A 19,475-nucleotide genomic window follows, 5' to 3' on the forward strand; every position below is an offset into this window, starting at 1 on the left:
CTTGCGCGCTCGTTTTGGGGGCCCCGCCCCCGGCGCGGCCCGCGCCCCGGTCCTCCCTCGGCCGCCTCCCTCGCGCCCCGTTCGCGCTCGTGCGGGGGCCGCGCGCTGCTCTTTCCCCCCCCCGCCTCTCGCCCCGGCTCTCTCGGCTCTCGCCTCGCTGCCGCCCGTCGCGCCTGCGCTCCTTGGTGTGCCTTGCGCTCCCGTGCCCCCTCGCGTCTTTGCCCGCCCGTTGCGCCCGCCGCCCTTCGGCCGCGGGCCCGTCTGCCTGGGCGTCCCGCCTCGCGTCGCCCCCCCGCCGCCGCCCGGCTCCGCGCGGGGCGGCCGCTGGCCTCCCGTGCGCCCCGCGCGCGCCGGCTGGCCTCCCTGCGCGTCCCCGTCGCCGGCCGTCGCGGCCCGTGGTGGTTGCCCCTCCCCTCTCCTCTTGTTGTCGCGGCTCCCGCCCGTCGTGCGTCCGGCCTCCCCGCCCCTGCTTGCGCCCTGCGCGCTCCGCCCGCGCCCCCGGTCCGGCGGGCTTCCCGCTGCGTTTCCGCCTCTCCTCCGCGGCGGCCCCGCCCCTTCCCCGGCTTCCCTTAGTCCCGGCGCGCGCCCGGGCCCCGCCCCGCCTTCGCCTCGGGCGGCTCCGTCGTCCGCCTTGTCGTCTGGCGCCGCGTCCTCCGCGGCGGCCCGGGCCCCCGTCCCCTGGCCGGGGGCGCCCGCGCGGGTGCGCGCCCGTTGTGCCCGGCCCCTGTCGCCCCCCGCGGCGCTGTCTCCGCGTCGGGTTGTTTGGGCCTGCCGCCCCCCTCGGGCGGTGCTTCCGTCCCCGGCTCCTCCGGGCGCGCGCCCGCTCGCGCCCCGTACCCGCGCGGGCCCGCTGCCCCGGCCTTTGCCCCGCGCGTCCCCGCGTGCTTGCCCTTGTCGGGCGGGCCGCGGCTGGGGGCCGGCGCTGCGCCCCGGTCGGCTGTGGCCCGGTGCCGCGCCGGTCCGCCGCTCGCCTCGGGGCGTGGCCCCGCGTGGCTTGGGGGGGCGGCCCCCGCCCGGGCTCTCGCTCCGCCCGCGGCCCGCCGTCTCCTTGCTTGTGGTCGGCCGCGCGCGCCTCTGGCGTGCTTCGGCCTCTGCGCGCTCCGGCCGCTGGCCTGTGGGCTCCCCCTTCGCCCCGTCTTGCCCCCCGGCCCCCGGCGTCTGCCCTGTGTGCGCGTCCCCGGGCGCGTCCCCCCGTCCGGCGTCCGGCCGCTGCTTGGTGGGCTCCCCCTGCGGGGTGCCCCGCCGCCCGCCCTTGCTCTTCTGCGCCGGGTTCGCGTGTGCGCCTCCCTGTCGGGCCCCGCCCGCTGGTGCCCTCTGCCTGCGCGGGGCGCCGCCCGCGGCCCTCTGGTGGCGGCCCGCCGCGCTCCTGCCGTGCCCCTCGTTCGTCTGCCTTGGGTCTCGGGGCGCCCGCCTCCTCGCCCCGTCTCGTCGCTGGTTCCCTCCGCCGTTTCCCTCCGGCTCGCTGGCGCTCGCGTGCGCGTTCTCTCGGGTCCCGCCCCTGCTTCGCGGCCTCGGGGGCGCCCCGCCCTCGCCCTCTTCTCCCCCTTTCCCTCGGTCGGCCGGCGCGGCTGCTTTGTTGCGCCGCGCCCCGGCCTCCCGCGCTCCCCGTGGGCCCTTTTTGGTCCGCCGCCCTGGCGCTGCGGGCTGCCCCGGCGCCGGGTTCCGGTGCCCCCTGCGCGCTCCCCTCGCTCCCCCCGGGTGTTGGTCGCTTCCGCCCGCCGGCCGGTGGTCCTGGCCGTCGCCTCCGCTCCGGCGTGTGTCCCCTCCCCTGCCGCCTCCCTCGCCCCGCCCCTGGCTGGCGCTTCCGCGCGCGCCCTCCCCCCGGCCGTCGGGGCCCGTGCCCGGCCCCGCTGCGTCGGCGGGCGCGGCGGTCGCTGCCCCCTTGGGCGTGCGCCTGGGCGGCGCGGCCGTCGGTGCCGCTCTTGGTGGTCGTCGCCCTCTTCCCTGCGCCTTTGCCGGCCGCCGCGGGGCCCGGTTCCCTGTGCCGGCCCTTGCCCCTGGGTTCGTCGCTCCTCCGGGTCGGGGGCCCCCGCCCGCTCGCGCGTTTCGCGCGTCCTCCGCCGGGCCTCGGGTTCCCCTTCCTGCCCCGGGCCGTGGCGGTTGCCGGCCCCGTTCGGCCGTCCGGCGCCGTCGGCGGGCGCCTCGGGCCGCGTTCTCTTTTCTGTTTCCCCGCTGCCCCCCCTGGCCTCGGCTCCGCCGGCGGTCGGGTCCCGCGGCTGGCCGCGCCCCGCCCGTCGCGTGGTGTCCGGTGCGCTCCCGGCGGCCCTTGCCCTCCGGCGGCCCGCCTGCCGTCCCCGCCCGGTCGTCCTCCTCCCGCCTCCGGTCTCCCCGGTGCCCCGCCTCTGGTCGCTGGCCCCCTGTCGGCCCGGGCCGTCGGCCCCTGGCTCCGTCCTTCGGGCCCCGGCTTGGCTCTGCGGGCTGGGCCCGGGGGTCCCCGTCCCGCCCCCGTCGGCTGTCGGTGGCCTGCTCGCGCTGCTCCGCGGCGCGCGCGGGTCGCCGCGTGCCGGCCGGGGGCCGGCCTGGGCCGGTTCCTTCGGGGGCCTTCCCGGGCGTCGCCCGCCCCCTCCGCCCTGGTCCGGCCCGGGGCCTCCGCCTGTTTCCTTCCCCCCGCCTTGCGCTGGTCCCCCCGGCTGTTTCCGCCCTGTGCTTTCTGCCCGTGCTCTGCCTGTCCCCGTGCCGCCCTTCCCCCCCGCGCGGGTCCCCGGCGGGCGTCCCTCTGCCTCTCTTCCGGTCGCCCCCTGCCTCGTCCTCTCCTTCGTGCCGCGCCTGCCTGGCTTCCCGCGCTTCCCCCTGTCCCTGTCTCCTCTCCCGCGCCCCCCCCGCCCCGGGCCCGGGCTTGGCCGCCTCCGCGGGGCCCGCAGCCCCTGTTGCGCTTGCCTCTCGTCCGCCTTTGTGCCCTGCCTTGCGCGGTGTCGTCTCCGTGGGCGCCGCCCGGCGCCCGTGCCCTCCCCCTCCTTTTCCCGTTCTTTTCCTTCTTCCGTGCCTCGGCCGCGGGGCCCTGCCCCTCTTTTTGGCCCCCCGGCTCGCTTCGCGGGCCGCTCCGGGCGGCCGCCCTTGTCCGGTGGGGCGTTTGGCTGGGGCGGCCCCTCTGTTCCCCGCTCCCGCCGGTGTCCTCCGCTGCGCTCCCCGCGCCCGCCCTCTCGTGTGGCCCCGCCGGGTCCCCGCTCGTTTGCTTCTGCTTTCCCGTCCGCCTCCGCCCCGTGCCCGCGTGGCCTCCCGCTCCTTTCGCCCTTCGGCCTTCGCCGCTCGCGGTGTCCGCCCCGTTCCCCCCGGGCTCCCTGGCTTGTGGCCGCCCCGCGTTCCTCGCGCCGTTGCTTTTTGCTCCTTCGCTGTCGGCTCTTCCTCTCCTTGTGCCGCCGCCTTCCCCCCGTGTTGGCTTGTTCCCCCCCCTCGGGCCGTGCGCTGGGTTTCGCCCGTCGTGCGCCCGGTTCGTTTTCCCCTCCTGCTGCCCGTGTCGCCCTCGTCTTCCCCCTCGTCCGCGCGGCCCCGTTGCTTCCCCCATTGGTCCTCGCGCTTGGTTGCCCCGCCGTGGCGCGCCGCTCCCGTGTGCTGGTTCTGCCTGCCCGCCTCTCCGTCCGCCTCCGGGCTCGCCGCGCCGCCTGCGCCCGCCGTCCGCTTGCCGCCCCGCCGTCGGGGCCTTTGGCCCCCCCGGGCCCGTGTCGTTGGCTCCGTCGCCGCGCCGGCCGCGTCGCGGTGCCCGCTTGCCGTCCCCTTTCCCTCGCGCGGCGGGTCGCCTCCTTTGCCGCCGCCTTCCTCCGCGCCGGGGTCTTGTCGTGGCCGCGTGGCCTTGCTGCCCCGCTCCCCTGCGCTTCCGCCCTTTGTCGCTCCGCTTCGTCCCCCCCTTTCCCCTCCCCCCCCTCCCTCCCCTCCTTTCTCCCTTTCCCCCGGGCGGTTTCTGTCTTGCTTGCCTCCTTGGCGGCCCCCTTCCCCCCGTGTTGCCCCTCGTGCCGCTCCTCCCTGTTGCGTGCCTTTCCTCGTTTGCCGCCCCGTGTTGCCCTCTCTGTGCCCTCTCTGTTTCTGCTGCTCCCCCCGTTGTTCCCTCCCGCTGCTCCCTTGTGCGGTTTTTCGTGCCGTCGCGTTCCTTTCTCCTGCCTCCTGCTCGTTCCGGGCCCCCTCCGCTGTCGCTCTCCGCGGTTTTTTGGGCTGTCGGGTGCGCTTCTCCCGCCCCGTCCGCTGCCCCGGGGCCTGTGGGTCTCTGTCGGCCGCCGGGGCGTTCCCCGTCCGGGGCCCGGCCGCCTCCGCCCGGCCTGCGCGCTCGGCCGTGGTCGGTGGGCCTCGGGCCCGCGCCGTCGGCCCCCGTCCGGCGGCCTCCGCCCGGCCTGCCCGCCTCGGCCGTGGCCCGTGCGCCTCGGGCCCGCGTCGTCGGCCCCCGCCGGGCCCCTCCGCCCCGGGTTGCCCGCCTCCCCCGTGGCCTGTGCCCCCTGCTCCGCCGCCGTCGGGCGTGGCTTGCCCGCCTTGCCCTTGGCTTGCCCCCCCGGTCCGCCGCCGTCGGCCGTGGCCTGCCCGCCTCTGGCGTGGCCTGCCCGCCTCGCCCTTGGCTTGCCCCCCCGCTCCGCCGCCGTCGGGCGTGGCCTGGCCGCCTTGCCCTTGGCTTGCCCCCCCGGTCCGCCGCCTTCGGCCGTGGCCTGCTCGCCTCGGGCGTGGCCTGCCGCCTCGCCCTTGTCTTGCCCCCTCGCTCCGTCGCCGTCCCGCGTGGTCTGCCCCCCTCGCCCTTGTCTTGCCCCCTCGCTCCGCCGCCGTCGGCCGTGGCCTGCCCCCCTCGCCCTTGTCTTGCCCCCATCGCTCCGTCGCCGTCGGCCGTGGCCTGCCCCCCTCGCCCTTGTCTTGCCCCCTCGCTCCGCCCCTGTCGGCCGTGGCCTGCCCCCTCGCTCCGTCGCCGTCGGGCGTGGCCTGCCCCCTCGCTCCGTCGCCGTCGGCCGTGGCCTGGCCGCCCCGCCCTTGGCCTGCCCCCCCGGTCCGCCCCCGTCGGTCGTGGCCTGCCCGCCTCGCCCTTGGCCTGCCCCCCGGTCCGCCCCCGTCGGCCGTGGCCTGGCCGCCTCGCCCTTGGCCTGCCCCCCCGGTCCGCCGCCGTCGGCCGTGGCCTGGCCGCCTCGCCCTTGGCCTGCCCCCCCGGTCCGCCGCCGTCGGCCGTGGCCTGGCCGCCTCGCCCTTGGCCTGCCCCCCCCGGTCCGCCGCCGTCGGCCGTGGCCTGCCCGCCTCGCCTTGGCCTGCCCCCCCGGTCCGCCGCCGTCGGCCGTGGCCTGCCCGCCTCGGCCGTGGCTTGCGCCCCTTGGTCGCCCCTTGCGGCTGTCCTGCCTTCCCCCTCCCCGCGCGTGCCCCCCCTTCCTGCCTCCCCTCTTTCCTCTTTTCCCTCTCTCTTCTCCCCGTTTCCGCCTCCCGCGGTTCGTTCGTCCCCCCCTTCCTTCTTTTTCCGGTTTCTTCTTTTTTCCGTCCCTTTTCCCCTGCCCTTTCTCCTTTTTCGCTCTCCGGTTCCTCTTTTTTTGTGCCTTTTTGGTGTTCCTTTTCTCTTTTTTTGCTCTTTTTCCTCTTCGTTCTTCTTTCTTCCTCCTCTTTCGGCCTTTCCGCCCCCCTCCCCTTCCCCCCTTGTTGCCCCTCTTTTTTTCTCTCTCTCCCGTCCTTTGTGGCCGCTCCTGTGTGTTTGTCCCTTCGCCCGTGCCTCTTTGGGTTGTCCCTTTTCCTTCTGCTTCTCTGGCCCCTCTTGTCTCCTCCTGTCCCTGGGTTTTTTTTTTTTTCCGCCTCTCTCGGGGGGTGCGGTGTTGGCGGCCGCCTGCGGCGCCGGCCGGCGGCTGTCCTGGGCGTTCTGTGGGCTTCGTGGGCGTGTTGCGTGGGCTTCGTGGGCGTGTTGCGTGGGCGTTTGCTGGCTGCCTGGCTTGTCCGTGCTCCGTCGTCGGGCGCTTCCCCCCTGTCGCCGCCCGCCTCCCCCCTGCCGCCGCCGCTCGTGGGGCGCCCTGTGCCGCCGCGGGCTTTTTCTCGCCCGGGCTCGCCGCGTTTGGTGTGGCCGGCCGTGCTTGTTTTCGGGCGCGTGGCCCGTTTGCTGGCCTGCGCGGCTCGTCCGTGCTCCGTCGTCGGCGGCGCTGCCCGCCCGCGGCCCGCCCGGCCCGTCCGGCTGGCGCTCTCGCTGGCCGGGCGTGGGGGGTGCTCGTGCCGCCTTTCGTCTGCCTCCCCCCTTTCCGTGCTTCCTTCTCCCCCCTTGGGCGGCGCGCCCCGGCGGGGCTCGCCTTGGCCTTGCCCGCCGGCCTCGGCGTCGGCGCCCGCCCTCTCCTGTCGGGCGTCGGGGTGGGTGTTGGGCGTGCCTCGCCGCCGCTCTTCCGTCCGGCGCCTGCGTGGTCCTCGGCTTGTGTGGTTCGGTTGGCTCCCTGCTTCGCGCCGCGCCGTCCTCCCCGCCTGCCCTGTCGGTCGCGGCTCCCGCGCCTCTCGGCTTGTCGGCCGTTGGTCTCCTGTGCTGCCTCCCTCTGCTCGGCTTCTCCCGTGCCTCGGTCGCCTTTCGCCCTCGCCTTCCCTGTGCGGGGTGCCCCCCGCCGCTCTTGCGTCCCCCGCCTTCCTCGCTTCGTCGTGCGCTGGCGTGGTCCGCGCGCGGCGGCTGGCCTTCTCGGCTTCGGTCGCCGCCGTGGGCCTGGGGCCTTCCCCGGCTCCTCTCTGCCCCCCGCCTGCTCCTTGCGCCTGCCGGCCGCGCCCGCCTTGCCCCTCCGTGCCCGTCGGGCGCGGCGGGCTCCTGCGGCGCGCGGCGTCGTTGCGGCCTGCTCCTGGTTGCTCCTGCCCGTCGTCCTCTGCTTGTCTCCCGCTTCGCCCTGCCTGTGTCCGTCTGCCCCTTCCGCCTGTGCCCTGCGCCTGGCTCCTTCCTCCGTTCTCGTTTGTTTGCTGGTCTCTCCTCCTCGGCTCCCGTCGTCTTCTCGCGCTCCTCCGTGCCCCCCCCCGCCTTCTGGCCGGGCTGCCTTTCTTCGCTCCCGGTCGCCGCGGGCTCTGCCCGTTGCTGCGCTGCTTCCTGCTCCTCGCCGGCTCGCCCGGCCCTCGTGCCGGCGCCGCCTCCTTCCCTTTCTGCCCTCTCCCCTTTCGCTGGTCGGCTCGTGGCCTCCCCTGGTGGTGCGGGTGCCGGCGCCTTCGGGTTCGCTTCCGGCGCGGGCGCCTGCGCCCGGCTCCCCCTCCCCGGCCGGCCGCCGGCGCGCCCTTCCCCTCCTGCCCCGGGGCGGTCGTGCCCTCCTCCCCTCCGGGCTCTCTGCGTCTGGTCCTTGGCCTGCGTCCCTCTCCTCCCTTCCCGCGGCTCCCTTGGCGGGCCCGTCTGGTGCCCGCCGCCGCGGTCCTTCCCGCTCCCTCGCGTCTCTTTCCGTTGTTGCCGTTCCCCGCTCGTCGTTGGCCTTTGGGCTGGGCCGGCCGGTCCGCCCTCGGTGTGCCCCGGTCGTCTCGTCCCTTCTGTCGGCGCTGCGCTCCTGGCCTTCCTTGGCCGGGTCGTGCCTCCGGCGCTGTTCCTTTGCCGCCTTCGCGTGCTCCCCGCCCGCCTCCGCTCTGTCTCCCTTCGCCTGGGCTCCCTTCTCGGCTTTCGGTCCTCTTCCGTTGGCCTTCGGGCTCGGCGTCCTGCTTCCCCGGGCCCGTCGGGGGCCTTCGTCTTTCCTCGTCCGCGGTGCCCTTCTTGGCTTTCTGCCCGCCGCCCCCTGCGCCGCCTTTGCCCCGGCTGTTTTCCTTCCTCCCGCCCGCCCGTTGGGGGCTCGCCGCCGCTCCGCTCCCGTCCTCGTCTCCCCCCTCCCGCTGCCGCCCCGGGCTCGGCGGCTGTTGCTTTTCGGCCTCCGCCGGCCCTTCTGCGCCTCCCCGTTTTTGGGTTCCGGGGGGCGTCTGGTCGCCCGGCTGCCCCTTCCCGGCCTTGCCGGCCGGGCCCCCCCGGCGTGGCGCCTGCGGCTTCCTTTGCCTCCCCCGGGGCCCCTTCCCCGGTCCCGCCCTCGTCCGGCTTGCCCGCCTGCGCGCTCTTTCTTGCTTCTCTGGGTGGTGGTGCCTGGCCGTTCTTCGTTGGTGGCGCGCTTTGTCTGGTTCCTTCCGTTCCCGCCCGCGCCCTCCGCCTGCTCCCTCGCTCTGCGGCGGTCTCCCTTCGCGGCCCGCTTCTTCGCGGGCCTCCGGCCTTTTCGGCCGCGGCCGTTTGCGGCCTCCCGGTCTGTGCTGCCCTTCGCTGTTCTGGGCCGCCCGCGCGCTCCCCTGCTGTCTTCCCCGCGCTTCTCGCCTTGGCCGCCCGGCCCGGGTCCTCTTTGCCCTTTCCTCGTGCTGGGGCTCGCTCCTTGCCCTTGTTGGTCTTCCCCGCGGCCTTCCTCGTCCGCGCGCGTCCTCCGCTCGCGTTGCCTCCGTCCCTGCCCTTTGTCCCCCCGCCCGTCGCTCCTCCCGCTTGCCTGCTCCGGTGCCTGTTCGGCTCGCGGCGCCGTGGGCGGTTCGCTGCCCGCGCCGTCGCGCGCCGTCCCTTGCCCCTTCTCCTTTCGCGGCCGGCGCCGTCGTCCCCGGTTTCCGTCGGTGCCCCTGCGGCCGGCTCCTTGTCGCCCCCTGCCCCGCCGCCCGCCCCGCGCCCCGTTTTCCCCCCTTGGGGGCGCCGCGCGCTCGTCGTGCGCCTCCCTCCCGTCCCCGCCCTGCGCGCTTGCGCGCTCGTTTTGGGGGCCCCCGCCCCCCGGCGCGGCCCGCGCCCCGGCCTCCTCCCTCGGCCGCCCTCCCCTCGCGCCCCGTTCGCGGCTCGTGCGGGGGGCCGCGCGCTGCTCTTTCCCCCCCCGCCTCTCGGCCCCGGCTCTCTCGGCTCTCGCCTCGCTGCCGCCCGTCGCGCCCTGCGCTCCTTGGTGTGCCTTGCCGCCTCCCGTGCCCCCTCGCGTCTTTGCCCGCCCGTTGCGCCCGCCGCCCTTCGGCCGCGGGCCCGTCTGCCTGGGCGTCCCGCCTCGCGTCGCCCCCGCCCGCCGCCCGGCTCCGCGCGGGGCGGCCGCTGGCCTCCCGTGCGCCCCGCGCGCGCGGCTGGCCTCCCTGCGCGTCCCCGTCGCCGGCCGTCGCGGCCCGTGGTGGTTGCCCCTCCCCTCTCTCTTGTTGTCGCGGCTCCCGCCCGTCGTGCGTCCGGCCTCCCCGCCCCTGCTTGCGCCTGCGCGCTCCGCCCGCGCCCCCCGGTCCGGCGGGCTTCCCCGCTGCGTTTCCGCCTCTCCTCCGCGGCGGCCCGCCCTTCCCCGGCTTCCCTTCGTCCCGGCGCGCGCCCCGGGCCCCGCCCCGCCTTCGCCTCGGGCGGCTCCGTCGTCCGCCTTGTCGTCTGGCGCCGCGTCCTCCGCGGCGGCCCGGGCCCCCGTCCCTGGCCGGGGGCGCCCGCGCGGGTGCGCGCCCCGTTGTGCCCGGCCCCTGTCGCCCCCCGCGGCGCTGTCTCCGCGTCGGGTTGTTTGGGCCTGCCGCCCCCCTCGGGCGGTGCCTTCCGTCCCCGGCTCCTCGGGCGCGCGCCCGCTCGCGCCCCGTCCCGCGCGGGCCCGCTGCCCCGGCCTTTGCCCCGCGCGTCCCGCGTGCTTGCCCTTGTCGGGCGGGCCGCGGCTGGGGGCCGGCGCTGCGCCCCGGTCGGCTGTGGCCCGGTGCCGCGCCGGTCCGCCGCTCGCCTCGGGGCGTGGCCCCGCGTGGCTTGGGGGGGCGGCCCCCGCCCGGGCTCTCGCTCCGCCCGCGGCCCGCCGTCTCCTTGCTTGTGGTCGGCCGCGCGCGCCTCTGGCGTGCTTCGGCCTCTGCGCGCTCCGGCCGCTGGCCTGTGGGCTCCCCTTCGCCCCGTCTTGCCCCCCGGCCCCCGGCGTCTGCCCTGTGTGCGCGTCCCCGGGCGCGTCCCCCGTCCGGCGTCCGGCCGCTGCTTGGTGGGCTCCCCCTGCGGGGTGCCCCGCCGCCCGCCCTTGCTCTTCTGCGCCGGGTTCGCGTGTGCGCCTCCCTGTCGGGCCCCGCCCGCTGGTGCCCTCTGCCTGCGCGGGGCGCCGCCCGCGGCCCCTCTGGTGGCGGCCCGCCGCGCTCCTGCCGTGCCCTCGTTCGTCTGCCTTGGGTCTCGGGGCGCCCGCCTCCTCGCCCCGTCTCGTCGCTGGTTCCCTCCGCCGTTTCCCTCCGGCTCGCTGGCGCTCGCGTGCGCGTTCTCTCGGGTCCGCCCCTGCTTCGCGGCCTCGGGGGCGCCCCGCCCTCGCCCTCTTCTCCCCCTTTCCCTCGGTCGGCCGGCGCGGCTGCTTTGTTGCGCCGCGCCCCGGCCTCCCGCGCTCCCCGTGGGCCCTTTTTGGTCCGCCGCCCTGGCGCTGCGGGCTGCCCCGGCCGCCGGGTTCCGGTGCCCCCTGCGCGCTCCCCTCGCTCCCCCCGGGTGTTGGTCGCTTCCGCCCGCCGGCCGGTGGTCCTGGCCGTCGCCCTCCGCTCCGGCGTGTGTCCCCCTCCCCTGCCGCCTCCCCTCGCCCCGCCCTGGCTGGCGCTTCCGCGCGCGCCCTCCCCCCGGCCGTCGGGGCCCGTGCCCGGCCCCGCTGCGTCGGCGGGCGCGGCGGTCGCTGCCCCCCTTGGGCGTGCGCCTGGGCGGCGCGGCCGTCGGTGCCGCTCTTGGTGGTCGTCGCCCCTCTTCCCCTGCGCCCTTTGCCGGCCGCCGCGGGGCCCGGTTCCCTGTGCCCGGCCCTTGCCCCTGGGTTCGTCGCTCCTCCGGGTCGGGGGCCCCCGCCCGCTCGCGCGTTTCGCGCGTCCTCCGCCCGGGCCTCGGGTTCCCCTTCCTGCCCCGGGCCGTGGCGGTTGCCGGCCCCGTTCGGCCGTCCGGCGCCGTCGGCGGGCGCCTCGGGCCGCGTTCTCTTTTCTGTTTCCCCGCCTGCCCCCCTGGCTCGGCTCCGCCGGCGGTCGGGTCCCGCGGCTGGCCGCGCCCCGCCCGTCGCGTGGTGTCCGGTGCGCTCCCGGCGGCCCTTGCCCTCCGGCGGCCCGCCTGCCGTCCCCGCCCGGTCGTCCTCCTCCCGCCTCCGGTCTCCCCGGTGCCCGCCTCTGGTCGCTGGCCCCTGTCGGCCGGGCCGTCGGCCCCCTGGCTCCGTCCCTTCGGGCCCCGGCTTGGCTCTGCGGGCTGGGCCCGGGGGTCCCCGTCCCGCCCCCGTCGGCTGTCGGTGGCCTGCTCGCGCTGCTCCCGCGGCGCGCGCGGGTCGCCGCGTGCCGGCCGGGGGCCGGCCTGGGCCCGGTTCCTTCGGGGGCCTTCCCCGGGCGTCGCCCCGCCCCCTCCGCCCTGGTCCGGCCCGGGGCCTCCGCCTGTTTCCTTCCCCCCGCCTTGCGCTGGTCCCCCCGGCTGTTTCCGCCCTGTGCTTTCTGCCCCGTGCTCTGCCTGTCCCGTGCCGCCCTTCCCCCCGCGCGGGTCCCCGGCGGGCGTCCCTCTGCCTCTCTTCCGGTCGCCCCCTGCCTCGTCCTCTCCTTCGTGCCGCGCCTGCCTGGCTTCCCGCGCTTCCCCCTGTCCCTGTCTCCTCTCCCGCGCCCCCCCGCCCCGGGCCCGGGCTTGGCCGCCTCCGCGGGGCCCGCCGCCCCTGTTGCGCTTGCCTCTCGTCCGCCTTTGTGCCCTGCCTTGCGCGGTGTCGTCTCCGTGGGCGCCGCCCGGCGCCCGTGCCCTCCCCCTCCTTTTCCCGTTCTTTTCCTTCTTCCGTGCCTCGGCCGCGGGGCCCTGCCCCTCTTTTTGGCCCCCCGGCTCGCTTCGCGGGCCGCTCCGGGCGGCCGCCCTTGTCCGGTGGGGCGTTTGGCTGGGGCGGCCCCTCTGTTCCCCGCTCCCGCCGGTGTCCTCCGCTGCGCTCCCCGCGCCCGCCCTCTCGTGTGGCCCCGCCGGGTCCCCGCTCGTTTGCTTCTGCTTTCCCGTCCGCCTCCGCCCCGTGCCCGCGTGGCCTCCCGCTCCTTTCGCCCTTCGGCCTTCGCCGCTCGCGGTGTCCGCCCCGTTCCCCCGGGCTCCCTGGCTTGTGGCCGCCCCGCGTTCCTCGCGCCGTTGCTTTTTGCTCCTTCGCTGTCGGCTCTTCCTCTCCTTGTGCCGCCGCCTTCCCCCCGTGTTGGCTTGTTCCCCCCCCCTCGGGCCCGTGCGCTGGGTTTCGCCCGTCGTGCGCCCGGTTCGTTTTCCCCTCCTGCTGCCCGTGTCGCCCTCGTCCTTCCCCCTCGTCCGCGCGGCCCCGTTGCTTCCCCCCTTGGTCCTCGCGCTTGGTTGCCCCGCCCGTGGCGCGCCGCTCCCGTGTGCTGGCTTCTGCCTGCCCGCCTCTCCGTCCGCCTCCGGGCTCGCCGCGCCGCCTGCGCCCGCCGTCCGCTTGCCGCCCCGCCGTCGGGGCCTTTGGCCCCCCGGGCCCGTGTCGTTGGCTCCGTCGCCGCGCCGGCCGCGTCGCGGTGCCCGCCTTGCCGTCCCCTTTCCCTCGCGCGGCGGGTCGCCTCCTTTGCCGCCGCCTTCCCTCCGCGCCGGGGTCTTGTCCGTGGCCGCGTGGCCTTGCTGCCCCGCTCCCCTGCGCTTCCGCCCTTTGTCGCTCCGCTTCGTCCCCCCCCTTTCCCCCTCCCCCCCTCCCCTCCCTCCTTTCTCCCTTTCCCCCCGGGCGGTTTCTGTCTTGCTTGCCTCCTTGGCCGGCCCCTTCCCCCCGTGTTGCCCCTCCGTGCCGCTCCTCCCTGTTGCGTGCCCTTTCCTCGTTTGCCGCCCCGTGTTGCCCTCTCTGTGCCCTCTCTGTTCTCTGCTGCTCCCCCGTTGTTCCCTCCCGCTGCTCCCTTGTGCGGTTTTTCGTGCCGTCGCGTTCCTTTCTCCTGCCTCCTGCTCCGTTCCGGGCCCCTCCCGCTGTCGCTCTCCGCGGTTTTTTGGGCTGTCGGGTGCGCTTCTCCCGCCCCGTCCGCTGCCCCGGGGCCTGTGGGTCTCTGTCGGCCGCCGGGGCGTTCCCCGTCCGGGGCCCGGCCGCCTCCGCCCCGGCCTGCGCGCCTCGGCCGTGGTCGGTGGGCCTCGGGCCCGCGCCGTCGGCCCCCGTCCGGCGGCCTCCGCCCCGGCCTGCCCGCCTCGGCCGTGGCCCGTGCGCCTCGGGCCCGCGTCGTCGGCCCCCGCCGGGCCCCCTCCGCCCCGGGTTGCCCGCCTCCCCGTGGCCTGTGCCCCCTGCTCCGCCGCCGTCGGGCGTGGCTTGCCCGCCTTGCCCTTGGCTTGCCCCCCCCGGTCCGCCGCCGTCGGCCGTGGCCTGCCCGCCTCTGGCGTGGCCTGCCCGCCTCGCCCTTGGCTTGCCCCCCCGCTCCGCCGCCGTCGGGCGTGGCCTGGCCGCCTTGCCCTTGGCTTGCCCCCCCGGTCCGCCGCCTTCGGCCGTGGCCTGCTCGCCTCGGGCGTGGCCTGCCCGCCTCGCCCTTGTCTTGCCCCCTCGCTCCGTCGCCGTCCCGCGTGGTCTGCCCCCCTCGCCCTTGTCTTGCCCCCCTCGCTCCGCCGCCGTCGGCCGTGGCCTGCCCCCCTCGCCCTTGTCTTGCCCCCCTCGCTCCGTCGCCGTCGGCCGTGGCCTGCCCCCCTCGCCCTTGTCTTGCCCCCTCGCTCCGCCCTGTCGGCCGTGGCCTGCCCCCCTCGCTCCGTCGCCGTCGGGCGTGGCCTGCCCCCTCGCTCCGTCGCCGTCGGCCGTGGCCTGGCCGCCCCGCCCTTGGCCTGCCCCCCCGGTCCGCCCCCGTCGGTCGTGGCCTGCCCGCCTCGCCCTTGGCCTGCCCCCCCGGTCCGCCCCCGTCGGCCGTGGCCTGGCCGCCTCGCCCTTGGCCTGCCCCCCCGGTCCGCCGCCGTCGGCCGTGGCCTGGCCGCCTCGCCCTTGGCCTGCCCCCCCGGTCCGCCGCCGTCGGCCGTGGCCTGGCCGCCTCGCCCTTGGCCTGCCCCCCCGGTCCGCCGCCGTCGGCCGTGGCCTGCCCGCCTCGCCCTTGGCCTGCCCCCCCGGTCCGCCGCCGTCGGCCGTGGCCTGCCCGCCTCGGCCGTGGCTTGCGCCCCTTGGTCGCCCCCTTGCGGCTGTCCCTGCCTTCCCCCCTCCCCCGCGCGTGCCCCCCCTTCCTGCCTCCCCTCTCTTCCTCTCTTTTCCCTCCTCTCTTCTCCCCGTTTCCGCCTCCCGCGGTTCGTTCGTCCCCCCTTCCTTCTTTTTCCGGTTTCTTCTTTTTTCCGTCCCTTTTCCCCTGCCCCTTTCCTCCCTTTTTCGCTCTCCGGTTCCTCTCTTTCTTTGTGCCTTTTTGGTGTTCCTTTTCTCTTTTTTTGCTCTTTTTCCTCTTCGTTCTTCCTTTCTTCCTCCTCTTTCGGCCCTTTCCGCCCCCCTCCCCTTCCCCCCTTGTTGCCCCCTCTTTTTTTCTCTCTCTCCCGTCCTTTGTGGCCGCTCCTGTGTGTTTGTCCTTCGCCCGTGCCTCTTTGGGTTGTCCCTTTTCCTTCTGCTTCTCTGGCCCCTCTTGTCTCCTCCTGTCCCCTGGGTTTTTTTTTTTTCCGCCTCTCTCCGGGGGGTCGCGGTGTTGGCGGCCGCCTGCGGCGCCGGCCGGCGGCTGTCCTGGGCGTTCTGTGGGCTTCGTGGGCGTGTTGCGTGGGCTTCGTGGGCGTGTTGCGTGGGCGTTTGCTGGCCTGCCTGGCTTGTCCGTGCTCCGTCGTCGGGCGCTTCCCCCCCTGTCGCCGCCCGCCTCCCCCCCTGCCGCCGCCCGCTCGTGGGGCGCCCCTGTGCCGCCGCGGGCCTTTTTCTCGCCCGGGCTCGCCGCGTTTGGTGTGGCCCGGCCGTGCTTGTTTTCGGGCGCGTGGCCCGTTTGCTGGCCTGCGCGGCTCGTCCGTGCTCCGTCGTCGGCGGCGCTGCCCGCCCGCGGCCCGCCCGGCCCGTCCGGCTGGCCGCTCTCGCTGGCCCGGGCGTGGGGGGTGCTCGTGCCCGCCCTTTCGTCTGCCTCCCCCCCTTTCCCGTGCTTCCCTTCTCCCCCCCTTGGGCGGCGCGCCCCGGCGGGGCTCGCCTTGGCCTTGCCCCGCCGGCCTCGGCGTCGGCGCCCGCCCTCTCCTGTCGGGCGTCGGGGTGGGTGTTGGGCGTGCCTCGCCGCCGCTCTTCCCGTCCGGCGCCTGCGTGGTCCTCGGCTTGTGTGGTTCGGTTGGCTCCCTGCTTCGCGCCGCGCCGTCCTCCCCCGCCTGCCCTGTCGGTCGCGGCTCCCGCGCCCTCTCGGCTTGTCGGCCGTTGGTCTCCTGTGCTGCCTCCCTCCTGCCTCGGCCTTCCTCCCGTGCCCTCGGTCGCCTTTCGCCCCTCGCCTTCCCTGTGCGGGGTGCCCCCCCCGCCGCTCTTGCGTCCCCCGCCTTCCTCGCTTCGTCGTGCGCTGGCGTGGTCCGCGCGCGGCGGCTGGCCTTCTCGGCTTCGGTCGCCGCCGTGGGCCTGGGGCCTTCCCCGGCTCCTCTCTGCCCCCCCGCCTGCTCCTTGCGCCTGCCGGCCGCGCCCGCCTTGCCCCCTCCGTGCCCGTCCGGGCGCGGCGGGCTCCTGCGGCGCGCGGCGTCGTTGCGGCCTGCTCCCTGGTTGCTCCTGCCCGTCGTCCTCTGCTTGTCTCCCCGCTTCCGCCCTGCCTGTGTCCGTCTGCCCCCTTCCGCCTGTGCCCCTGCGCCTGGCTCCTTCCCTCCGTTCTCGTTTGTTTGCTGGTCTCTCCTCCTCGGCTCCCCGTCGTCTTCTCGCGCTCCTCCGTGCCCCCCCCCCGCCTTCTGGCCGGGCTGCCTTTCTTCGCTCCCGGTCGCCGCGGGCTCTGCCCGTTGCTGCGCTGCTTCCTGCTCCTCGCCGGCTCGCCCGGCCCTCGTGCCGGCGCCGCCTCCTTCCCCTTTCTGCCCTCTCCCCTTTCGCTGGTCGGCTCGTGGCCTCCCCTGGTGGTGCCGGGTGCCGGCGCCTTCGGGTTCGCTTCCGGCGCGGGCGCCTGCGCCCCGGCTCCCCCTCCCCGGCCGGCCGCCGGCGCGCCCCTTCCCCCCTCCTGCCCCGGGGCGGTCGTGCCCTCCTCCCTCCCGGGCTCTCTGCGTCTGGTCCTTGGCCTGCGTCCCCTCTCCTCCCTTCCCGCGGCTCCCTTGGCGGGCCCGTCTGGTGCCCGCCGCCGCGGTCCTTCCCGCTCCCCTCGCGTCTCTTTCCGTTGTTGCCGTTCCCCGCTCGTCGTTGGCCTTTGGGCTGGGCCGGCCGGTCCGCCCTCGGTGTGCCCCGGTCGTCTCGTCCCTTCTGTCGGCGCTGCGCTCCTGGCCTTCCTTGGCCGGGTCGTGCCTCCGGCGCTGTTCCTTTGCCGCCCTTCGCGTGCTCCCCGCCCGCCTCCGCTCTGTCTCCCTTCGCCTGGGCTCCCTTCTCGGCTTTCGGTCCTCTTCGTTGGCCTTCGGGCTCGGCGTCTGCTTCCCGGGCCCGTCGGGGGCCTTCGTCTTTCCTCGTCCGCGGTGCCTTCTTGGCTTTCTGCCGCCGCCCCCCTGCGCCGCCTTTGCCCCGGCTGTTTTCCTTCTCCCGCCCGCCGTTGGGGGCTCGCCGCCGCTCCGCTCCCGTCCTCGTCTCCCCCTCCCGCTGCCGCCCCGGGCTCGGCGGCTGTTGCTTTTCGGCCTCCGCCGGCCCTTCTGCGCCTCCCGTTTTTGGGTTCCGGGGGGCGTCTGGTCGCCCGGCTGCCCTTCCGGCCTTGCCGGCCGGGCCCCCCCGGCGTGGCGCCTGCGGCTTCCTTTGCCTCCCCCGGGGCCCCTTCCCCGGTCCCGCCCTCGTCCGGCTTGCCCGCCTGCGCGCTCTTTCTTGCTTCTCTGGGTGGTGGTGCCTGGCCGTTCTTCGTTGGTGGCGCGCTTTGTCTGGTTCCTTCCGTTCCGCCCGCGCCCTCCGCCTGCTCCTCGCTCTGCGGCGGTCTCCCTTCGCGGCCCGCTTCTTCGCGGGCCTCCGGCCTTTTCGGCCGCGGCGTTTGCGGCCCTCCCGGTCTGTGCTGCCCTTCGCTGTTCTGGGCCGCCCGCGCGCTCCCTGCTGTCTTCCCGCGCTTCTCGCCTTGGCCGCCGGCCCGGGTCTCTTTGCCCTTTCCTCGTGCTGGGGCTCGCTCCTTGCCCTTGTTGGTCTTCCCCGCGGCTTCCTCGTCGCGCGCGTCCTCCGCTCGCGTTGCCTCCGTCCCTGCCCTTTGTCCCCCCGCCCGTCGCTCCTCCCGCTTGCCTGCTCCGGTGCCCTGTTCGGCTCGCGGCGCCGTGGGCGGTTCGCTGCCCGCGCGTCGCGCGCCGTCCCTTGCCCCTTCTCCTTTCGCGGCCGGCGCCGTCGTCCCCCGGTTTCCGTCGGTGCCCTGCGGCGGCTCCTTGTCGCCCCTGCCCCGCCGCCCGCCCCGCGCCCCGTTTTCCCCCCTTGGGGGCGCCGCGCGCTCGTCGTGCGCCTCCCTCCCGTCCCCGCCTGCGCGCTTGCGCGCTCGTTTTGGGGGCCCCGCCCCCGGCGCGGCCCGCGCCCCGGCCTCCTCCTCGGCCGCCCTCCCTCGCGCCCCGTTCGCGGCTCGTGCGGGGGGCCGCGCGCTGCTCTTTCCCCCCCGCCTCTCGGCCCCGGCTCTCTCGGCTCTCGCCTCGCTGCCGCCCGTCGCGCCTGCGCTCCTTGGTGTGCCTTGCCGCCTCCCGTGCCCCCTCGCGTCTTTGCCCGCCCGTTGCGCCCGCCGCCCTTCGGCCGCGGGCCCGTCTGCCTGGGCGTCCCGCCTCGCGTCGCCCCCCGCCCGCCGCCGGCTCCGCGCGGGGCGGCGCTGGCCTCCCCGTGCGCCCCGCGCGCGCGGCTGGCCTCCTGCGCGTCCCCGTCGCCGGCCGTCGCGGCCCGTGGTGGTTGCCCCTCCCCTCTCTCTTGTTGTCGCGGCTCCCGCCCGTCGTGCGTCCGGCCTCCCCGCCCTGCTTGCGCCTGCGCGCTCCGCCCGCGCCCCCCGGTCCGGCGGGCTTCCCGCTGCGTTTCCGCCTCTCCCTCCGCCGGCGGCCCGCCCCTTCCCCGGCTTCCCTTCGTCCCGGCGCGCGCCCGGGCCCGCCCCGCCTCGCCTCGGGCGGCTCCGTCGTCCGCCTTGTCCGTCTGGCGCCGCGTCCTCCGCGGCGGCCCGGGCCCCCGTCCCCTGGCCGGGGGCGCCCGCGCGGGTGCGCGCCCCGTTGTGCCCGGCCCCTGTCGCCCCCGCGGCGCTGTCTACGCGTCGGGTTGTTTGGGCCTGCCGCCCCCTCGGGCGGTGCCTTCCGTCCCGGCTCCCTCCGGGCGGCGCCCGCTCGCGCCCCGTCCCGCGCGGGCCCGCTGCCCCGGCCTTTGCCCGCGCGTCCCCGCGTGCTTGCCCTTGTCGGGCGGGCCGCGGCTGGGGGCCGGCGCTGCGCCCCGGTCGGCTGTGGCCCGGTGCCGCGCCGGTCCGCCGCTCGCCTCGGGGCGTGGCCCCGCGTGGCTTGGGGGGGCGGCCCCCGCCCGGGCTCTCGCTCCGCCCGCGGCGCGCGCTGCGCCCGCGCTCCCCGGCCTCGCCCGCGCGCGCGGCGTTCCCTCCCGGCGCCGGCGTTCCGCGGGCGTTCGGCCCGGGCTTTGGCCGCCCCCCCTCCCCGCTGGTCCCCGCCCGCGTCGCTCGGCGGCCCGGCTCGTCCCCGTTCCCCCTCCGCCCGGGGCGCCTCGCCGGCCCCCTCCGCTTCCCTCCCGCCCCTTTCCCGCCCTCTTTGCCTCTCTTTTCCCGTCCTTTTCCTCTTTCCCTCGCGGTCCTTGTTCGCTCTCGGTCTCTCGCCCGTCTTTCGCCTTGGCCGGCCTTCCCCGCCCGCTTTGGGCTGCCTTCCCCCCCCCGCCTCGTCGCCCGCGCCTCGTGGTGCGCCGGGTCCGGGCCCCCCGGGGCTCTCCCCTCTCTGGCGCCCCCCTTCCCGGGGCCTTGGGCCCGGTCCGCCGCTGCGGCCGCTTCTCCCGCCTCCCCTTCGGCCGCCGGCGCCGCCCGCTTCTCCGGCTGGGCTGTTCCCGGTTCGCTCGCCGTTCCTCCGGGCCTCCTTGTCCGTTTCTTTTCCTCCGCTTCTTGCTCTGCTTCCCCTCGCGGGTCCTCCCGCCTGCCCTGGGGTCGCGGTCGGCGCGCGCCGGCGCCCTCCGGGTCTGGGCGTCCGGCCGCCCGCCGGGCTGTCGCCGCGCCCCCCGCGCGCGTTGCGTTTCCCCCCCCCTTGCCGCGCCGTCCGTCGCCGTGGCCTCGCCTTTCGGCCCGCCGCGCTCGGGGCGCCCGGGCGGCCCGCTTCCGCCCCGCGCTGCGCCTTGCGGCTTGCGGGGGGCGCCGCGCTGCGTGCCGCCCCGGCCGCCGTGCCCTCGGCCTCCTGGCTTCGGGCGCCCCTTGCGTTCCCCGCCTCGCTGGTTCCCGGGCTTCTGCCCTTCCCCCCCGTCTCGCCTTTCGCTCCGTTCTTCCTCGCTGCGCGCGCCGCGCTCTCCGTTGCCGCGCGTCGTTTGTGTTTCCCGCGCCGCGCGCGTCCCCCGCCCGCTCCGCGCCCGGGGCGCGCGGGGCGGGCTGCCGCTTTTCGTCTTCCTTGGCGCTTTCCGCGCCGGGGTTCGTTGGCCCCCCCCGCGCGCGCCCGCGCGCCGGTCGGGGCCGGGCGGGCGGCGCCCGCCGCGCGCGCGTCGCCCCCCGTGTTTCCCCCG

The 19,475-nt window shown here is 77.5% G+C and overlaps 1 protein-coding gene across 1 annotated transcript in view; it reads right to left on the reverse strand.

Moving 5' to 3' along the window:
* The window catches only part of LOC125827543 (uncharacterized), a gene marked incomplete at its 5' end in the record, with an annotated part of 40,649 nt that extends 21,401 nt beyond the window's left edge, over window positions 1-19,248 (reverse strand). The window contains 2 exons of the mRNA XM_049506833.1: window positions 603-14,776; window positions 14,884-19,248. Coding sequence (XP_049362790.1) covers window positions 603-14,776; window positions 14,884-19,248 — 18,539 coding nt within the window. The remainder of the gene's footprint in view (window positions 1-602; window positions 14,777-14,883) is intronic.
* Window positions 19,249-19,475: the final 227 nt, after the last annotated feature.

Source organism: Solanum verrucosum, unplaced genomic scaffold (genome assembly GCF_900185275.1).
Source record: "Solanum verrucosum unplaced genomic scaffold, falcon-dt-bn FXZP01000469.1, whole genome shotgun sequence".
Classification (NCBI taxonomy): domain Eukaryota; kingdom Viridiplantae; phylum Streptophyta; class Magnoliopsida; order Solanales; family Solanaceae; genus Solanum; species Solanum verrucosum.